This window comes from Bufo bufo, chromosome 5 (genome assembly GCF_905171765.1).
Source record: "Bufo bufo chromosome 5, aBufBuf1.1, whole genome shotgun sequence".
Lineage (NCBI taxonomy): Eukaryota > Metazoa > Chordata > Amphibia > Anura > Bufonidae > Bufo > Bufo bufo.
This window is the reverse complement of record NC_053393.1, coordinates 361,906,136-361,924,086: the sequence shown is the minus strand read 5'-3', so window position 1 is coordinate 361,924,086 and position 17,951 is coordinate 361,906,136. Positions and strand designations below refer to the sequence as shown.

The following is a 17,951-nucleotide window of genomic DNA, read 5'->3' as shown; positions in this document are numbered from 1 at the left end:
CATGACAGGTGCTCAGAAAGTCAGAGCTGCTTCAAAAAGCGGAAATTCACATTTTTGTACCATAGTTTGTAAACGCTATAACTTTTACCCAAACCATTTTTTTTTTTACCCAAACATTTTTTTTTTTATCAAAGACATGTAGAACAATAATCTTAGAGCAAAATTTATATATGGATCTCGTTTTTTTTGCAAAATTTTACAACTGAAAGTGAAAAATGTCATTTTTTTGCAAAAAAATCGTTAAATTTCGATTAATAACAAAAAAAGTAAAAATGTCAGCAGCAATGAAATACCACCAAATGAAAGCTCTATTATTGAGAAGAAAAGGAGGTAAAATTCATTTGGGTGGTAAGTTGCATGACCGAGCAATAAACGGTGAAAGTAGTGTAGGTCAGAAGTGTAAAAAGTGGCCTGGTCTTTCAGGGTGTTTAAGCACTGGGGGCTGAGGTGGTTAAAGTGTAACTGACATTGTGGTTTATTTTTACTGTAGTGTAGGGACAGGAATATAAAGCTTTTTTATAATATACTTTATTAGAGAAATGCTTATTTTTACTATATTTATCAGTGTACTGAATGCAGAAGACGACAAGTTGTAACCCCATCCCCTGGTTATATGTGTCTTCTATGACTTGCAGCTTTGTACATATCGCTCTTTTTTTGCACTTCTCTGTTAGTTACTGAGTGCAGGGAAGAGACAGGCAGTGCTTAGCACTAACAGTAGGTGTTATGTCCTATATATGTATTATAGGTTGTAAGTTCTGGCAGTCCTATTCTCCCCTGCGCTCTGTAGCTAACAGGGAACAGAGGGGAAGCCTGCGTAACATATCTGTACAGGATAGAGCGCAGGGCAGGACCTCCATAGCACTTTGCTCCTGCTGCTTGTGCCACTCTACTAATGCAGCACTGGTACAGGCAGGAGCAGCCATGTGCTATTGAGCTCTTGACTGTACAGTACTCTGTGCAGTTTTGGTAAATCTGTACTTCCGTTCACAGCGTTCAGGGGTCTATTTTGCTCAGGAATTTTTAATAAATATATATATATATATATATATATATATATATATATATATATATATATATATATTTATTAAAAATTCCTGAGCAAAATAGACCCCTGAACAAAGAAGTAGGACTGCACTCCAAGATAGTGATAAAATCAGCAAGTGGTTTATTCACCCCTAATATGGCAAGTCAGACTTGCCATATTATGGGTGAATAAACCACTTTTTCTTCTATATATATATATATATATATATATATATATATATATATATATATATATACACACACACACCTCATAAAAGCATATTACAAAGTTAAATTTAATCACATTTAGAATAGGTTTCGATTAAAGTTAATTTGTAAGCTTTTAAAGGCACACTTTAAAGAAATATTCCAGTTAATAGAAGTCACTGGATAGGGGATATTAGTTTGTAGGGTCCTACCGCTGGGACTCCAACCGATCACAAGAATGAGGGCACCGTATCCCCTGCAGTCCCCCTGAAATGAACAGGGTAGCTGGTCACACATGTGTGTAACTGCTGTTTATTTCTGAGGGAGTTCCAGAGATAGCCAAGTACAGCGCTCCGCTATCTCTTGAACTCCCACAGAAATTAATGGAGCGGCCACATGCGTGTGCAACTGGCCACGTTCATTTCTAGGGAGCTGCAGGGGATATGGGGCCCCCGTTCTCGTGATCGGTGGGGGTCCCAGCAGTAGGACCCCCACGATCGAATAGTTATCCCCTATCCTGTTGATCCCCTATCCAGTATGCTAATACTGAGCATCAGTACAGGGAGGAGGAGATGCCAGGGTTTCTCAATGGGCGTCTCCTTCCCCCTGGCTGTGCCGCGATTCAATCACAGTGGAGAGCATCACAGCCAAGGAGAAAAAAACTGACGCTCTCCAGTGTGATTGGATCGCAGCACAGCCAGGGAGAAGGAAACGCCCATTGAGAAGCCCTGGCATCTCCTCCTCCCTGTACCGTTGCGGAGCATTGGCATACTGAGTGCAAAAAGTACAGGGGGGCGCAGAAGCGGTATTTAAAAAAAAATCAGGCAGGGTGGCATCAGATAACTATTCGATCGTGGGGGTCCACAAGTAAATGTATTTATCTCAATTAATAAAAACACATGAAAGGTCCTCCAAGTTTTCTTCTGTACTTGGCAAGCCTGTGTAGTTCTTATGCATCCCAGACAGCATCATCTTTCACTTCAAGTGCTAGAATACTGCCATCATCCCCTTACTGCGGCACTAGATATCCCACGCACTTCTGAGGTGCTTCAGGCCATTTACAGGGTGAAATAATTGCCCTATGCTAGTTGCTGTATTTAACAACCATATATTGTACTGATGTGCATTACTTACTTTTAGGATGGAATTCCCACACTAGTATCAGAATCTGTTTCAGTCAAGCCTATGACATTCTGCTTTTTGAAAAGCCAACACACCACTTTCAGTTACTGGAGTGATGCTATCGCTATCACAAAATGCAGTTTTGCCACTCACTAGATGGCCCTTACTCTCATCAATAGGTAGATTGTTGCAACTGCTCCCGGATGCTGACATTTCCTGGCGCATACATTTATCTGTCAGTTTACAGTGGGATTGTGCTGTTGCTAGAGGCACTATCTGGAAAACTTAGAGCGCTTTGGCATATACCTAGACAGTTGTTTTCTATCCTCATTAAGCGGCATTCTTGCACCATCTCAATATTTTGTTTGTCAGTCCACACAGGACTTACATGTACCATACAGCAGTATCCCCTTTTATTGGAGGAGCAGTTGGTTGTATGTGGCGAGTCTCCTCTGCTTTGCCAAATTCTGCTCAGCGCTGTTTACCACAGTAAGTGTGGCATAGTCGTGCACAGGGTGGATAAAAATCAATGATTTTTTTGATTTTAAATCAGATTTTTTTGATTTTAAATCAGATTTTTTTGATTTTAAATCAGATTTTTTTATATAAAATGCTTTTTGAGGAAAATATATTACCATCCAAAGGTTATTCCATCATGAAATAAAGATTAGTTTTTTAATTATGTAGAATAAGGCTGTATGTAGAGGCTTTTGACACTGTCCCACATAGAAGACTTCTCAATAAACTGCAGTCATTGAGCATGGACTCCCATATTGTTGAGTGGATTAGGCAGTGGCTGAGGGACAGACAACAGAGGGTTGTAGTCAATGGAGTATATTCAGACCATGGTCTTGTTACCAGTGGGGTAACTCAGGGATCTGTTCTGGGACCCATATTGTTTAATATATATTGCAGAAGGCCTCGATGGTAAGGTGTGTCTTTTTTTCTGATGACACAAAGATTTGTAACAGGGTTGATGTTCCTGGAGGGATACACGAAATGGAAAAGGATTTAGGAAAACTAGAGGAATGGTCAAATATCTGGCAACTAAAATTTAATGTTGATAAGTGCAAGATAATGCACCTGGGGCATAAAAACCCAAGAGCAGAATATAAAATCAGTGATACAGTCCTAACCTCAGTATCTGAGGAAAGGGATTTCGGGGTCATTATTTCAGAAGACTTAAAGGTAGGCAGACAATGTCATAGAGCAGCAGGAAATGCTAGCAGAATGCTTGGGTGTATAGGGAGAGGCATTACTAGTAGAAAGAAGGAGGTGCTCATGCCGCTCTACAGAGCACTAGTGAGACCTCATTTGGAGTATTGTGCTCAGTACTGGAGACCATATCTCCAGAAGGATATTGATACTTTGGAGAGAGTTCAGAGAAGAGCTACTAAACTAGTACATGGATTGCAGGATAAAACTTACCAGGAAAGATTAAAGGACCTTAACATGTATAGCTTGCAAGAAAGGCGAGACAGAGGGGATATGATAGAAACTTTTAAATACATAAAGGGAATCAACTCGGTAAAGAGCATATTGAAAAGAAGAAAAACTGCCACAAGAGGACACAGTTTTAAATTAGAGGGGCAAAGGTTTAAAAGTAATATCAGGAAGTATTACTTTACTCAGAGAGTAGTGGATGCATGGAATAGCCTTCCTGCACAAGTGGTAGCTGCAAATACAGTGAAGGAGTTTAAGCATGCATGGGATAGGCATAAGGCCATCCTTCATATAAGATAGGGCCATAGTATTCAGTATATTGGGCAGACTAGATGGGCCAAATGGTTCTTATTTGCCGACACATTCTATGTTTCTATATGTGTAATTTTTTTGGTAAATAAATTCCATTAATCCATTCACAATGTCATGCTCTTCCAGAGTTTTTTGTAAGATTATTGGGCAGTTTCTCTGCCTACAAGATATTATCACAGATGCTTGGTTTACTTTTGACTTGACTCAGCAGAGATCACATGCCTCTTCTTCACAGCAAAAATGTTATAACATGAACAGAGTTGAGAAAAATACCTTAATGCTAACTTCAACAAACCTATGAATGCAGAATCAACCTAATTAAACTAATATGAAAAGTTGTTTAAATCTTCATCTACTTGCATATTATAAGTTATACCAGCAAGATTTAGTCTTTATGTAGAAAACTATGATTTAAATCAATCCTTACTGACTAGTGATTTAAATCGTGATTTAAATCAAATCCACCCTGGTTGTGCAGTTAAGAGGCCATATCTGTCGAGCATAGATACTTCTTATTTGCATCGGATGGAGGCATTTCCGCTGCTATATCCAGTCTCTGGGCAGTCGCTTGTTACCGCACCAATGAGTGAGCTCAGTCCCTGATGCACGCTGGGCAGTTATGTGGTCTAGTAATTAGAGTAGTTGTCTTGTTTCTTTCTTTGTTTCTTTCTTTGTTTCTTTCTTTGTTTCTTTCTTTGTTTCTTTCTTTCTTTCTTTCTTTCTTTCTTTCTTTCTTTCTTTCTTTCTTTCTTTCTTTCTTTCTTTCTTTCTTTCTTTCTTTCTTTCTTTCTTTCTTTCTTTCTTTCTTTCTTTCTTTCTTTCTTTCTTTCTTTCTTTCATCAGCCTTACGTGTATGGACACTGCAGAGTATTTTTCTTACTAGGTAATATACTTTAATAACACTGCATAGTCCCTGAGTACAGGCTTCTATCTGCTCCTGCTTTCTCCTTGGTATCGTCCTGGGCACATGTCTATCTACATGCTTCTCCCCCTCCAGAACATTTGGACGTTTTCTATCTGCCTTTTTGCTGATAAGAGGGGACGCCTCTGTATACAGGCCATCCTTGCAGTAGTCGTGTCACTTGGCTCTAGCGATGCTTTTCCTATATTTTCTTTGATGGGCTTACCTGACAGTCCAGCTGTTGTCCCACTGCTGCCTGCACATATATTCCTCTCCTATCAATTCAGAATCCTCTACCCCTTTCACTGTTGGAATCTCTCTGAAGAATGTATCCCCCTTCTGTCCTTGGTCCTAAACTTAACTGAGTTCCCAGCAGCAAGTTTTCTTTTTCACTTCCCAAATATCTCGCATAGCACAGATCCAGGCCCTTGAGGCATGTTAGTCTACCTCTGGGGGTAATAAGGGCTTTATTAGGTCTCAGTTTTTCAGGTCTTCAAGCGGTCCTTCATCTTATTTCCTCAAACTTGAGGTTAGCGGATTATTACGGTCATGCCCATCTGGCCTTTCCTGTACATCTTTTGCTTGCATGCAGGGTCCTCCCTTTTCAGCAATGATGCATCAGTTTTTCTTCGATGTATTTGTCTGCAGGTTGCCTTTTGAACTACAGCCTACTCCGTTTGTTTGTACTGTCCTCCAGAGGCTGATGCCCACACAGTTATGGCAAGCCTCTGCTTTGGCCTGCTGTCTATTCTGCAGTCCCCCTGGAGATCACCCTGTTGCTTCTTCTCCTGTTCCTGAAGTGTCTTCCAGCAGCCCACCAGCGTGTAATCTTTTCTGCAGTCCTATCTCCGCTATGGTTGGAGGGATAATCTGCAGCACTTCTATCTCTGGTGACCTGCGTGACAACTACCAGTAATTCCTCATGTGCAGACTCTGGTCCCCTGCAGGCTCCATTCTCCCTGGGATTCCCACTGGACTTCCTTTCAGCGATTTTGGTTAGTCCTCATGTTCACCTTTCTTAGGGTATGGAGAGATTTTCTAATCCTATTCATGATATTCCAGGTTTAGATAGATAGATATTAATTTTATTTATTTTGCCAGCGGGGTTGGTTCGGGGTTTTTAAACAAGTCTCCCCCCTGGCGGGTGAATTATTCCCTTAAAGATTGTCCATCGGGGTTCCATGACTGTCTTTCACTCATTTTTTTGGAAACTCTACTACAGTCCTTTCTCTGGTTGGTGGCTTGGTCATTTGGGCTGTCATTCGACGGGTATCTGTTGGGGCAAGCTGTTTGACCCACACTCAGACTGGGGCATGATCTGAGTTCTGCTGTTCCACTGGTGTGACTTGTCTTCCCTCCTTCCATGCGGGGTTCAGAGCCACTCTTCTGAGATGTTAGACCCTGTTACTCCATTTATTTTATTTTTTATGGCATGTTCCTCTTGGAATCCACGTTCACTGGGTTCTGCTCCTCTCCTTACCCCGGACTGCTTTGGAACATTCAATGGGCTCTTGTTAACTTCCCTTCCCCACAATGACACAAGCAAGAAACTAAGATTTTTTTTTTTTTGTGACTCGCCTGTAAAATCCTTTTCTCATTGAATTAATGAGAAATTCGTCTACTTGTTTTTCCTTGTTCTCAGGATAGGTTTCCCTGTTTGTGGATATGACCTGTCTGGAGTTTTCACTGGTTTATCTTCTGTTGGCTTCACCTGGCTGCTCCTACTGCTTGTCACAAACTCATTAGCTCAGTGTCTGTGAGGGAAGAAGCTAGCACTTTTTCTTCACTTAGTGTTGCCTCCTAATGGCAGCAGCTATAACCAGTCTCCTGTGGCTCCAATGTACTCAGTGAGAAATGGATTTTACAGGTTAGTCACAAAAATCCTATTTTCTGTAATAAAGTATATTAGAAAAAAGCAGTTAGACGTAATATTTTCTCTTCAGAATAGGCTTCCTTTTCACACTGACTGCTTTCTTTCTTTTTTCTTTTTTTTTTTTCTTTTTACCAGAAAACATAATAAGAACTATATAAACTTGGTATCGCGGTAATGGTACTGACCCGAAGAATAAAGTTGTCATGTCTTTTAGATTACAGTGAAAGCTGTAAAAACAAAGCCAAAAAAACTTGATGGAATTGCCTTTTTTTTTTGCTAGTGTCTCCCCTAAAAAATAATAAATATATATATATATATATATATATATATATATATATATATATATATATATATATATATAAAATTTAATATTAGAGGAAAACGGACAGCACATCCAATAGAAAAAAGTGGAAATTTTATTCAGCCACAGTGGCACAGTGAGGCGACGTTTCGGCTCAAAACACAGAGCCTTTTTCAGTGGCTCTGTGTTTTGAGCCGAAACGTCGCCTTACTGTGCCACTGTGGCCATAGCACCCGCCATTGTATATTGTAAATTGGTGCTGCCACACTTTTTTATATATATATATATATATATATTATAAATAAATATATAAAATATATACACACACACACACACTGCTCAAAAAAATAAAGGGAACACTTAAACAACACAATGTAACTCCAAGTCAATCACACTTCTGTGAAATCAAACTGTCCACTTAGGAAGCAACACTGAGTGACAATCAATTTCACATGCTGTTGTGCAAATGGGATAGACAACAGGTGGAAATTATAGGCAATTAGCAAGACACCCCCAATAAAGGAGTGGTTCTGCAGGTGGTGACCACAGACTACTTCTCAGTTCCTATGCTTCCTGGCTGATGTTTTGGTCACTTTCGAATGCTGGCGGTGCTTTCACTCTAGTGGTAGCATGAGACTGAGTCTACAACCCACACAAGTGGCTCAGGTAGTGCAGCTTATCCAGGATGGCACATCAATGCGAGCTGTGGCAAGAAGGTTTGCTCTGTCTGTCAGCGTAGTGTCCAGAGCATGGAGGCGCTACTAGGAGACAGGCCAGTACATCAGGAGATGTGGAGGAGGCCGTAGGAGGGCAAAAACCCAGCAGCAGGACCGCTACCTCCGCCTTTGTGCAAGGAGGAACAGGAGGAGCACTGCCAGAGCCCTGCAAAATGATTTCCAGCAGGCCACAAATGTGCATGTGTCTGCTCAAACGGTCAGAAACTGACTCCATGAGGGTGATATGAGGGCCCGACGTCCACAGGTGGGGGTTGTGCTTACAGCCCAACACCGTGCAGGACGTTTGGCATTTGACAGAGAACACCAAGATTGGCAAATTCGCCACTGGCGCCCTGTGCTCTTCAGATGAAAGCAGGTTCACACTGAGCACATGTGACAGAGTCTTGAGACGCCGTGGAGAACGTTCTGCTGCCTGCAACATCCTCCAGCATGACCGGTTGGCATTGGGTCAGTAATGGTGTGGGGTGGCATTTCTTTGGAGGGCCGCACAGCCCTCCATGTGCTTGCCAGAGGTAGCCTGACTGCCATTAGGTACCGAGATGAGATCCTCAGACCCCTTGTGAGACCATATGCTGGTGCGGTTGGCCCTGGGTTCCTCCTAATGCAAGACAATACTAGACCTCATGTGGCTGGAGTGTGTCAGCAGTTCCTGCAAGACGAAGGCATTGATGCTATGGACTGGCCCGCCAGTTCCCCAGACCTGAATCCAATTGAGCACATCTGGGACATCATGTCTCGCTCTATCCACCAACGTCATGTTGCACCACAGACTGTCCAGGAGTTGGCAGATGCTTTAGTCCTGGTCTGGGATGTGAGCCCTCAGGAGACCGTCCGCCACCTCATCAGGAGCATGCACAGGCGTTGTAGGGAGGTCATACAGGCACGTGGAGGCCACACACACTACGGAGCCTCATTTTGACTTGTTTTAAGGACATTACAGGCTGATCCAACTTTGATGTAGTGTGTTTTTCCACTTTAATTTTGAGTGTGACTCCAAATCCAGACCTCCATGGGTTGAAAAATTTGATTTTATTTTTTTTATTTTTGTGTGATTTTGTTGTCAGCACATTCAACTATGTAAAGAACAAAGTATTTCAGAAGAATATTTTAATTAATTCAGATCTGTATTATTTTTGTGTTCCTTTTATTTTTTTGAGCAGTGTATTTATGACGGTAGTGAATAACCCTTTTTGTTCATTGTATTTTGCTTTGTGTTTGGCAGAGGCGGAATCTGCTCACAGCACAGCAAAGGAATCCACCAGGTAAATCAGTTTCTTTTTATCTATTTATATTTACATTGCAATTGAGTTTTTGTGGATAAAATGCAACCTTATGGGGTAGCTCTAGTTCTGGATATCATTTTAGTGTTCACTAAGAAATACTTTTATTTTACTTATTTTAAGCGTATTTATATATCAGTCTGTTTCTTACCTAACTAGCATAAAAAAATGTGTAATTATCAGAACCCTGCGCTTTTTAACAGGTTTTCTAGTTTTATGTAAATTAGATTCATTACACAATTTCCCACCATCTTTTTAAGGTTTTAGTTTGCTGTAGGTGAATAAGAACATGCTTATTTACATGCAGAGGCTTGAAAGCATGTCCTTACACTATGTATTTGTGCTCTCAGCTGTGAGATATTTGTGCCTAGTCTAGGCAGCGCTCTGGGAGTTAAATGAATATGTTGTTGCAGGCTACCAGAGAGATTTGGGCAGCTGCTCTGTTTAGATCACTGAGCATTGCTTTGATTGGATATCATTTTCAGATTTGTTCACATTTGCATTGGAGGCTTCGTTTGGAACCTATTGTGGATTCTGTATTAACCAATAGACCTGATAGAACAACAGATGTGCAGGTTGGGAAATGGTGACCATAAAGTAATAACATTCCAATTGTCATTCAAAAGAGTGTTTCTTCAAGGAGGGACGAAAATACCAAACTTCAAAAAAAGCTAACTTTAGCCAACTGAGAGAGGCTATAGGCCTAACTAACTGGGACAAAGTCCACAAAATGGGATATTTTTAAAAGCATCCTAAAATCTAAATTTGAGAGGTACCGTATTATTCAGCCTATAAGACTCACCGGCACATAAGACACACCTAGGTTTTAGAGGAGGGACAATAAGAAAAAAATATTTTCCATTACACCTCAGATCAGACCCCCAATGTTAATAAGACCCCAACAAGTCATGTGAATGACCCCCCAATCAGACCTCAGACACAAATCAGACCTCATAGCCCCTATTGCCTCATATCAGCCCTTTGTAGCCCCCCATTGCCTCTCATATTGCCTCTTATATTGCCCCAGCGCCTCATGTTTAATAACCTAAATAAACCACTTACCTCTCCTGCTCCTGGATGTTGCCGCTCCTCTCCTCCAGCATGCTCTGTCTTCCGGCTGTGCTGTGAAGGCTGCGCACAGCATGAGATCACAGAGCGCAGTCACACTGCGCAGCCGACAGCCGAGGACCAGGAAGCGGCGAATACAAAGCCTTCACCGCTTCCCGGTCCTCCGGTACTAATGAGCGCTTCCTTTTCATTAGTATTCGCCCCATAAGACACAGGGGCATTTTCCTCCCACTTTTAGGGGGGGGGGGGAGATGCGTCTTATGGGGCGAAAAATACGGTACATACATTATGGGAATAAAAGGTTAAAGAGGACCTTTCACCTTGAAAAACATTGAACTAAGTATGCTGCCATGGAGAGCGGCGCCCGGGGATCTCACTGCACTTACTATTATCTCTGGGCGCCGCTCCGTTCTCCCGTTATCCCCTCCGGTATCTTTACTCACTAAGTTATAGTAGGCGGTGTCTGCCCTTGTCCTGTGGGCGTCTCCCCCTCCTAGGCTGCAGCGCTGGCCAATCGCAGCGCACAGCTCACAGCCTGTAAATAAAGCAATAAATGACAAAGAAAGCTTTTAAATCCCTAAAACAGGAGGGTAGTGAGGAAGCACTGAAACTATAAATAAAAAAATAGAATATGTAAAAAACAAATAAAAGCAGCCAAACTAGAGACTGAGAGATTAATTGCCAAAGAGAGCAAAACTAACCCTAAAATGTTCTTCAATTATATAAATGGTAAAAAGTTTAAATCTGAAGGTGTTGGCCCTCTACAGAGTAATGAGGGGGGAGTTGCAGAGAGCAATGAGGAGAAAGCAAAGCTATTAAATATTTTTTTTCTCCACTGTATTCACTGAAAAAAATAAACAGATGAAATGTAGAATGTAAAAGTAAATTCCCCATTAAGTGCCCTGTCTGACCCAGGGAGAAGTACAGCGACGTCTTAAAAGATTAAAATAGACAAATCGCCAGGACCAGATGGCATACACCCCCGTCCCCTCAAAGAATTAAGTATTTTCATAGCAGACCCTTATTTCTGATATTTAAAGGGGTTCTCTCACTTCAGTAAGTGGCATTTAGCATGTAGAGAAAGTTAATACAAGGCATTTACTAATGTATTGTTATTACCCATATTGCTTCCTTTGCTGGCTTGATTATTTTTTCCATCACATTATACACTGCTCGTTTCCATGGTTACAGACCACCCTGCAATCCATCACTGGTGGTCATGCTTGCAAACTATACGAGAAAGCATCGACCTCTCTGGTGGCCGGGACCATGGGAGCGCATATAGGCTAGTGCTTTTTCCTATATTGTGCAAGCACGACCACCACAAGCAGTGTATAATGTGATGGAAAAATGAATCCAGCCAGCAAAGGAAGCAATATGAATAATAACAATACATTAGTAAGTGGCTTATATTAACTTTCTCGGCATCATAAATGCCACTTACTGAAGTGAGACAACCCCTTTAAGGACTCTATACTTACAGGAAGATCCCCCGATAAGTGTCATCCACAGATTCCCCCCCCCACCATAACAGTGCCTCACCCACAGATCCCCCCTCTCCATAACAGTGCCTCACCCACAGATCCCCCCTCTCCATAACAGTGCCTCACCCACAGATCCCTCCTCTCCATAACAGTGCCTCACCCACAGATCCCCCCTCTCCATAACAGTGCCTCACCCACAGATCCCCCCTCTCCATAACAGTGCCTCACCCACAGATCCCCCCTCTCCATAACAGTGCCTCACCCACAGATCCCCCCTCTCCATAACAGTGCCTCACCCACAGATCCCCCCTTCTCCATAACAGTGCCTCACCCACAGATCCCCCCTCTCCATAACAGTGCCTCACCCACAGATCCCCCCCCTCTCCATAACAGTGCCTCACCCACAGATCCCCCCCCTTCTCCATAACAGTGCCTCACCCACAGATCCCCCCTCTCCATAACAGTGCCTCACCCACAGATCCCCCCCCCTCTCCATAACAGTGCCTCACCCACAGATCCCCCCCCCCCTCTCCATAACAGTGCCTCACCCACAGATCCCCCCCCCTCTCCATAACAGTGCCTCACCCACAGATCCCCCCCTCTCCATAACAGTGCCTCACCCACAGATCCCCCCCTCTCCATAACAGTGCCTCACCCACAGACCACCATTATATCAAAACCCACCAAAAGCAAACCTTTTGGTTCAAAATATTTTTGTTTCTTTTCCTCCTCAAAAACCGAGGTGCGTCTTATAGGGCGAACAATACAGTGTACAGTGATGATATCTGTATTATCTTTACAGATAATAGTGCATATATTTGTATATGTGTGTGTGTGTGTGTATGTGTGTGTGTGTATATATATATATATATATATATATATATATATATATATATATATATATATATATATATATATATAGAAATGGAAGTTCAAGGCAGCACTCCTCAGTATTAGATGTTAGGGTGCCAGCAGTGGAAACACCTTACCAAGGTGTACAATGTAGATGAAGAAAGACACCGCGGCACATCCGTTTAGTGAAAAAAGTGAGACCCTTTATTCACCCATGCGACGTTTCGGTCCGCTTGCTGGGACCATTTTCAAGCAATACAATACTGTGAGAATTCTGGGTATTTATGCAGTCATAATCAGTGCACATTCATAATTGACAATTAGCAAAACTTTACAAAAAACAGAGTATCAATACATATCATAAATATATATTTATGATATGTATTGATACTCTGTTTTTTGTAAAGTTTTGCTAATTGTCAATTATGAATGTGCACTGATTATGACTGCATAAATACCCAGAATTCTCACATATATATATATATATAATATATTTCAGTTAGTGTCAGTTTAGAATTGTAAAGTTTGACACAATCTGCGTACGTGCATTTTGCAACCACTGAGTACTCTGTAGTGTCCATTACTGATCGCGTCTTCTCAGTTTGCACTGCAAGTTTTTTTTGTGTGTGTGTGCAGCAAATATATATATATATATAAAAATATTACACTTTTTTTTTTTTTTCTTCTAAATTTAAATACACACCCCTCACACGAAATAAAGGTTTACATACCTCCAATACTGAGTCTGCCAGTGAGGGAGAAGAGGATGCCACTTTCCTCTACCCCATCATCATCATCATCATCCGCTGATGAGGGACGCTCTAGAAGGCGCCCCAGGGTAGCAGCGGAGGCAGCTCCCCAGAGTGAACCCTTATGGACCCCACCCCTGACAATTATCAGCCCCAAATTCCTGATTTAGAGGGCAGCTCCGGAATACAGATGGACTGTGCGGGCTTCACTGAACTAGATTTTTTCAAAATCTTATTCTCTGAAGATTTTGTAAATTTAATGGTGGTCCAAACCAATTTATATGCCCAACAATTTATTGATCCGAACCCTACATCGCCATACACTAGACCCCTAGGTTGGACCCCAGTAAGTGCAGCAGAGATGATGAAGTTTTGGGGACTCGTGCTGCATATGGGTGTTGTCTACCAGACTCCAATTTACAGAAAGACTATGACCCGGAAGCGATTTTAAGTCAATTAGGAAATTCCTTCACTACAACGACAATGCACAGTGCCCACCCCAAAACGACCCAACATTTGACCGTCTGTTCAAAGTTAGGCCTGTCATTGACCACTTTAGGCTACTTTCACACTAGCGTTCGGAGCGGATCCAGACGGATCCGCTCCTATAATGCAGACGTTTGCATCCGTTCAGAACGGATCCGTCTGCATTATAACTTAGAAAATTTTCTAAGTCTGAAAGTAGCCTGAGCGGATCCGTTCAGACTTTACATTGAAAGTCAATGGGGAACGGATCCGCTTGAAGATTGAGCCATATGGTGTCATCTTCAAGCGGATCCGTCCCCATTGACTTCCATTATAAGTCTGGACGGATCCGCTCGCCTCCGCACGGCCAGGCGGACACCTGAACGCTGCAAGCAGCGTTCAGGTGTCCGCTCGCGGAGCGGAGGCTGAGCGCTGGCAGGCGGATGCATTCTCAGCGGATCCGCCTCCACTGAGAATGCATTAGCGCTGAACGGCTGCGTTCAGGACCGCTCGTGAGCCTCTTCAAACGGAGCTCACGAGCGGACACCTGAACGCAGGTGTGAAAGTAGCCTAAACACCAAGTTTGCTGAGCCAAATTCACATTTAGCTTTTTGCCTGCTTTGCACCCATAGAGCAGGCTACAAGCACATATGGGGTGTTTCCTGAATGGAGAAAAAATGGGGAACACATACTACATTTTCTCCTTTAACCCCTTGTGAAAAGAAAATTGGTCTGCCTGTAATTTATTTGTTTTTTTCACAAATGTGTGCTTTGAAATCCTTTTAACAAGTGTTTTTGCCTTCTGTGAGATATCGGTTTGCTGAAAAGTACCATTTCTACCACTTAAAATGTTAGTTCAGGGGTGCTCTTTCCAAAATGGGGTCACTTCTTAGGGTTTTTTAATTTCTGGGGACCTCGGGAATCTTTAAATGCGACATGGCGCCTAAAATCAATGTCAGCCAATTTATGTCAGCAAAATCCATATTTAGCTGTTTGACTCTACAGCCCTGCTGTGCGCCCATATATCATTTTTTGAGCACATATGGGGTGTTGCCATATTTGGGGGGAAATGGGTAACAATGTTTGGTGCATTTTGTCCTGTTACCCCTTGTGAAAGTGAAAAATGTGGGTGTAAAGCAACTTTTTCAGGAAAAATTTGTAATTTTTCATTTTCACAGCCAAGCGTTTTATAATGCCTCATGCAGACGTCGGTGTCAGTTTTGGGTCAGTGGTAACATGGACAGTGTTCAATCCGTGTTTTCTCCCGTGACAGGTCCGTGTTGGGTCCGTGGGTCTGTTTTTAGCTGTGCGTGTTGCATTCGTGTTTCACTAACACTCAACAGCTGAAAAATAATTTTTCAAAGAATCTCTTGTTAATGATCTGTGAAAACACGGATGGCTTCCGTGGTTTTCACGGACCCATAGACTATAATGGTCGTGATGGATCCGTGAACACGGACAAAATAGAGCATGCATCCGTAGTAAAAAAAACGGACCCACGGACCATGCTGAAACACTGATGTGTGAATACACACTTTAAAATGAATAGGGAAGTGTGCTGTCCGTGGAGAACACATATAGCACACGTCCGTGAAACACTGAATTCTGCATGAGGCTTAATTCTGTGAAACGCCTGATGGCTCAAAGTGCTTACTGCACAACTTAAAATATTCCTTGAGGAGTGTAGTTTCAAGAATGGGGTCACTTTTTGGGGGTTTCCACTGTAGGGCCACCTCAGGGTGTCTTCATATGCGACATAGCTCCCAATTACCATCCAGCTAAATCCGCTCTCCAAAAGCCATATGGTGCTCCTTCCACTCTTAAAGGGACACTGACAGGCCTTCTGAGCATAATTAGCTCTTTATATGCCCCCCTAGGTCTTATAATAAGTTCCCAATTCATATAAGTATTATCCCTGTGCGCATTATAAAACGTTAAAAATAATCTTTATAATCACCTCTCCTTTCTGCCAAGGGGCGTTCTTTGTGGCGCATTTGTGCCCAGCCGCGTCCCCAACTGCCGGGTCCTTAGACGCGCCCATCTCATTAGTATTCACTTGGCGCAATGTGATTCCGGCGAGCGAGGTTGCCGGGCGCATGCGCATGATCTCCGAATGTCGGGGACTGAGAAATACCGCCCAGCGAAGTGAATACTAATGAGATGGGCGTGTCTAAGGATCCGGCAGTTGGGACGCGGCTGGGCACAAATGCGCCGCAAAGAACGCCCCCCTCCCCCTTTGGGCAGAAAGGAGAGGTGATTATAAAGATTATTTTTAACGTTTTATAATGCGCACAGGGATAATACTTATATGAATTGGGAACTTATTATAAGACCTAGGGGGGCATATAAAGAGCTAACTATGCTCAGAAGGCCTGTCAGTGTCCCTTTAAGCCTGCTGTGCGCCCATACTTCCGTTTTTGAGCACACAGGGGTGTTTCTGTAAACTCCAGATTCAGTGTAAAATATTTTGAGTTTTGTTTGGCTGTTAACCCTGATTTGTTGCAGAAAAAATAGATGATAATTTAAAATCTGCTAAAAAAAGTTTAAATTTTGAAATTCCATTCCATTTTCCTATATTCTCGTGGGTCACCTAAAGGGTTAACAAAGTTTGTAAAATCCGTTTTGAATAGCTTAAGGGGTGTAGTTCTAAAATGGGGTGATTTTATGGTGGTTTCTAATATGTAAGCACCAGAAAGTCTATTCATAACTGAACTAGTTCTGAAAAAGTTTTGGAAATTTTCTCTTAAATTTTTTAGATTTGCTTCTAAACTGCAAGCCTTCTAACGTCCCCAAAAAATAAAATGTAATTTTCAAAAATGATCCAAACATGAAGTAGGCATATGAGGAATGTAAAGTAATAACGATTTTTGGAGGTATTACTATCTATTATAAAAGTAGAGAAATTGAAATTTGGAATTTGATAATTTTTCCATATTTTTGGTAAATTTGGTATTCTTTATTTTTTTTATAAATAAAATGAAATATTTTGACTCCATTTTATCACTGTCATGAGTATAATATGTGACAAGAAAAACAATCTCCGAATGGCTTGGATAAGTAAAAGCGTTTTAAAGTTATCACCACATAAAGTGACATGTCAGATTTGCTAAAAATGGCAGGGTCCCGAAGGGGTTAAAGGATCACTAACTTTTCGCAAAATCTAGAAAATATCTAGAGCTCGTGGAGAGAAAAGTGCGGAAAGCATGCTCTCTCCTTTCTCCTTAGAAGTCTGTGGGCCAGTCTTAATACCATCCTCTGTAGTGAGGAGAGAGAGCACATTATCTGTGTGAAACGTTAGTGGCCCTTTAAGGCAGGGCTGTGGAGTTGGAGTAGGAGGCAATTTTAGGTACCTGGAGTCGGCAAAAAATGAACAGACTCCGACTAGATTTAAATTGGAATAAAAAAATAAAAAAAACAAGTTTAAATGTCCCAATTCACAAAAAGTTATAATAATTACCGTATTTTTCGCCCTATTAAAGACGCACCTAGGTTTTTGAGGACGAAAATAATAAGAAAAAAAAATTTGAACCAAAAGGTGTGCTTTTGGTGGGTTTTGAACTAATGGTGGTCTGTGGGTGGCACTGTTATGGGGGCATCTGTGGGTGGCACTGTTATGGGGGCATCTGTGGGTGGCACTGTTATGGGGGCATCTGTGGATGACACATATATAGCATCTTATTTTGTGTCATCCACAGATTCCCCCCCCCCCCCCCCCCCCCCCATAACAGTGTCCCTGTGTAGTGAATGGGGCCAGCATCTGTTTCTGTAATGGCAGCGGGGCCCGGTGCCTGCTTCATTTATAAAGTGGGCGGAGAAGGTGCGTGACTTAGTGAGCTACGCTACGAGCGCCTACCCGGCCTCCTGACTGCCAATAAGTTAGTAGTAAGTAGTACAGCGCTAGATTTAAGATGATTGGAATACTTAAACAATACCCACAAGTTAGATATGATTACCGTATACTACAGAGAGCGGGGCCCGGTGTAGTAGAATACAGTGACTGCACCGGGCCCCGCTGCCATTACAGAAACAGATGCCGGCCCCCAGCCCCTCCTCCCCCTCAGCCTATTCACCGGACGGTCGCAGGACTCGCCCCCATAAGACGCACTGCTATTTTTTCCCCCACTTTTGCGA

The 17,951-nt window shown here is 42.3% G+C and overlaps 1 protein-coding gene across 4 annotated transcripts in view; it reads left to right on the top strand.

The window, feature by feature from the left end:
* Window positions 1-17,951, top strand: part of LOC121001761 (dentin sialophosphoprotein-like) — a 113,337-nt gene that overhangs the window by 74,041 nt on the left and 21,345 nt on the right. For all 4 annotated transcript variants that reach the window (XM_040432968.1, XM_040432970.1, XM_040432971.1 and 1 more), the window contains one exon: window positions 9,145-9,184. In XM_040432968.1, the coding sequence (XP_040288902.1) occupies window positions 9,145-9,184 (40 nt within the window). The remainder of the gene's footprint in view (window positions 1-9,144; window positions 9,185-17,951) is intronic.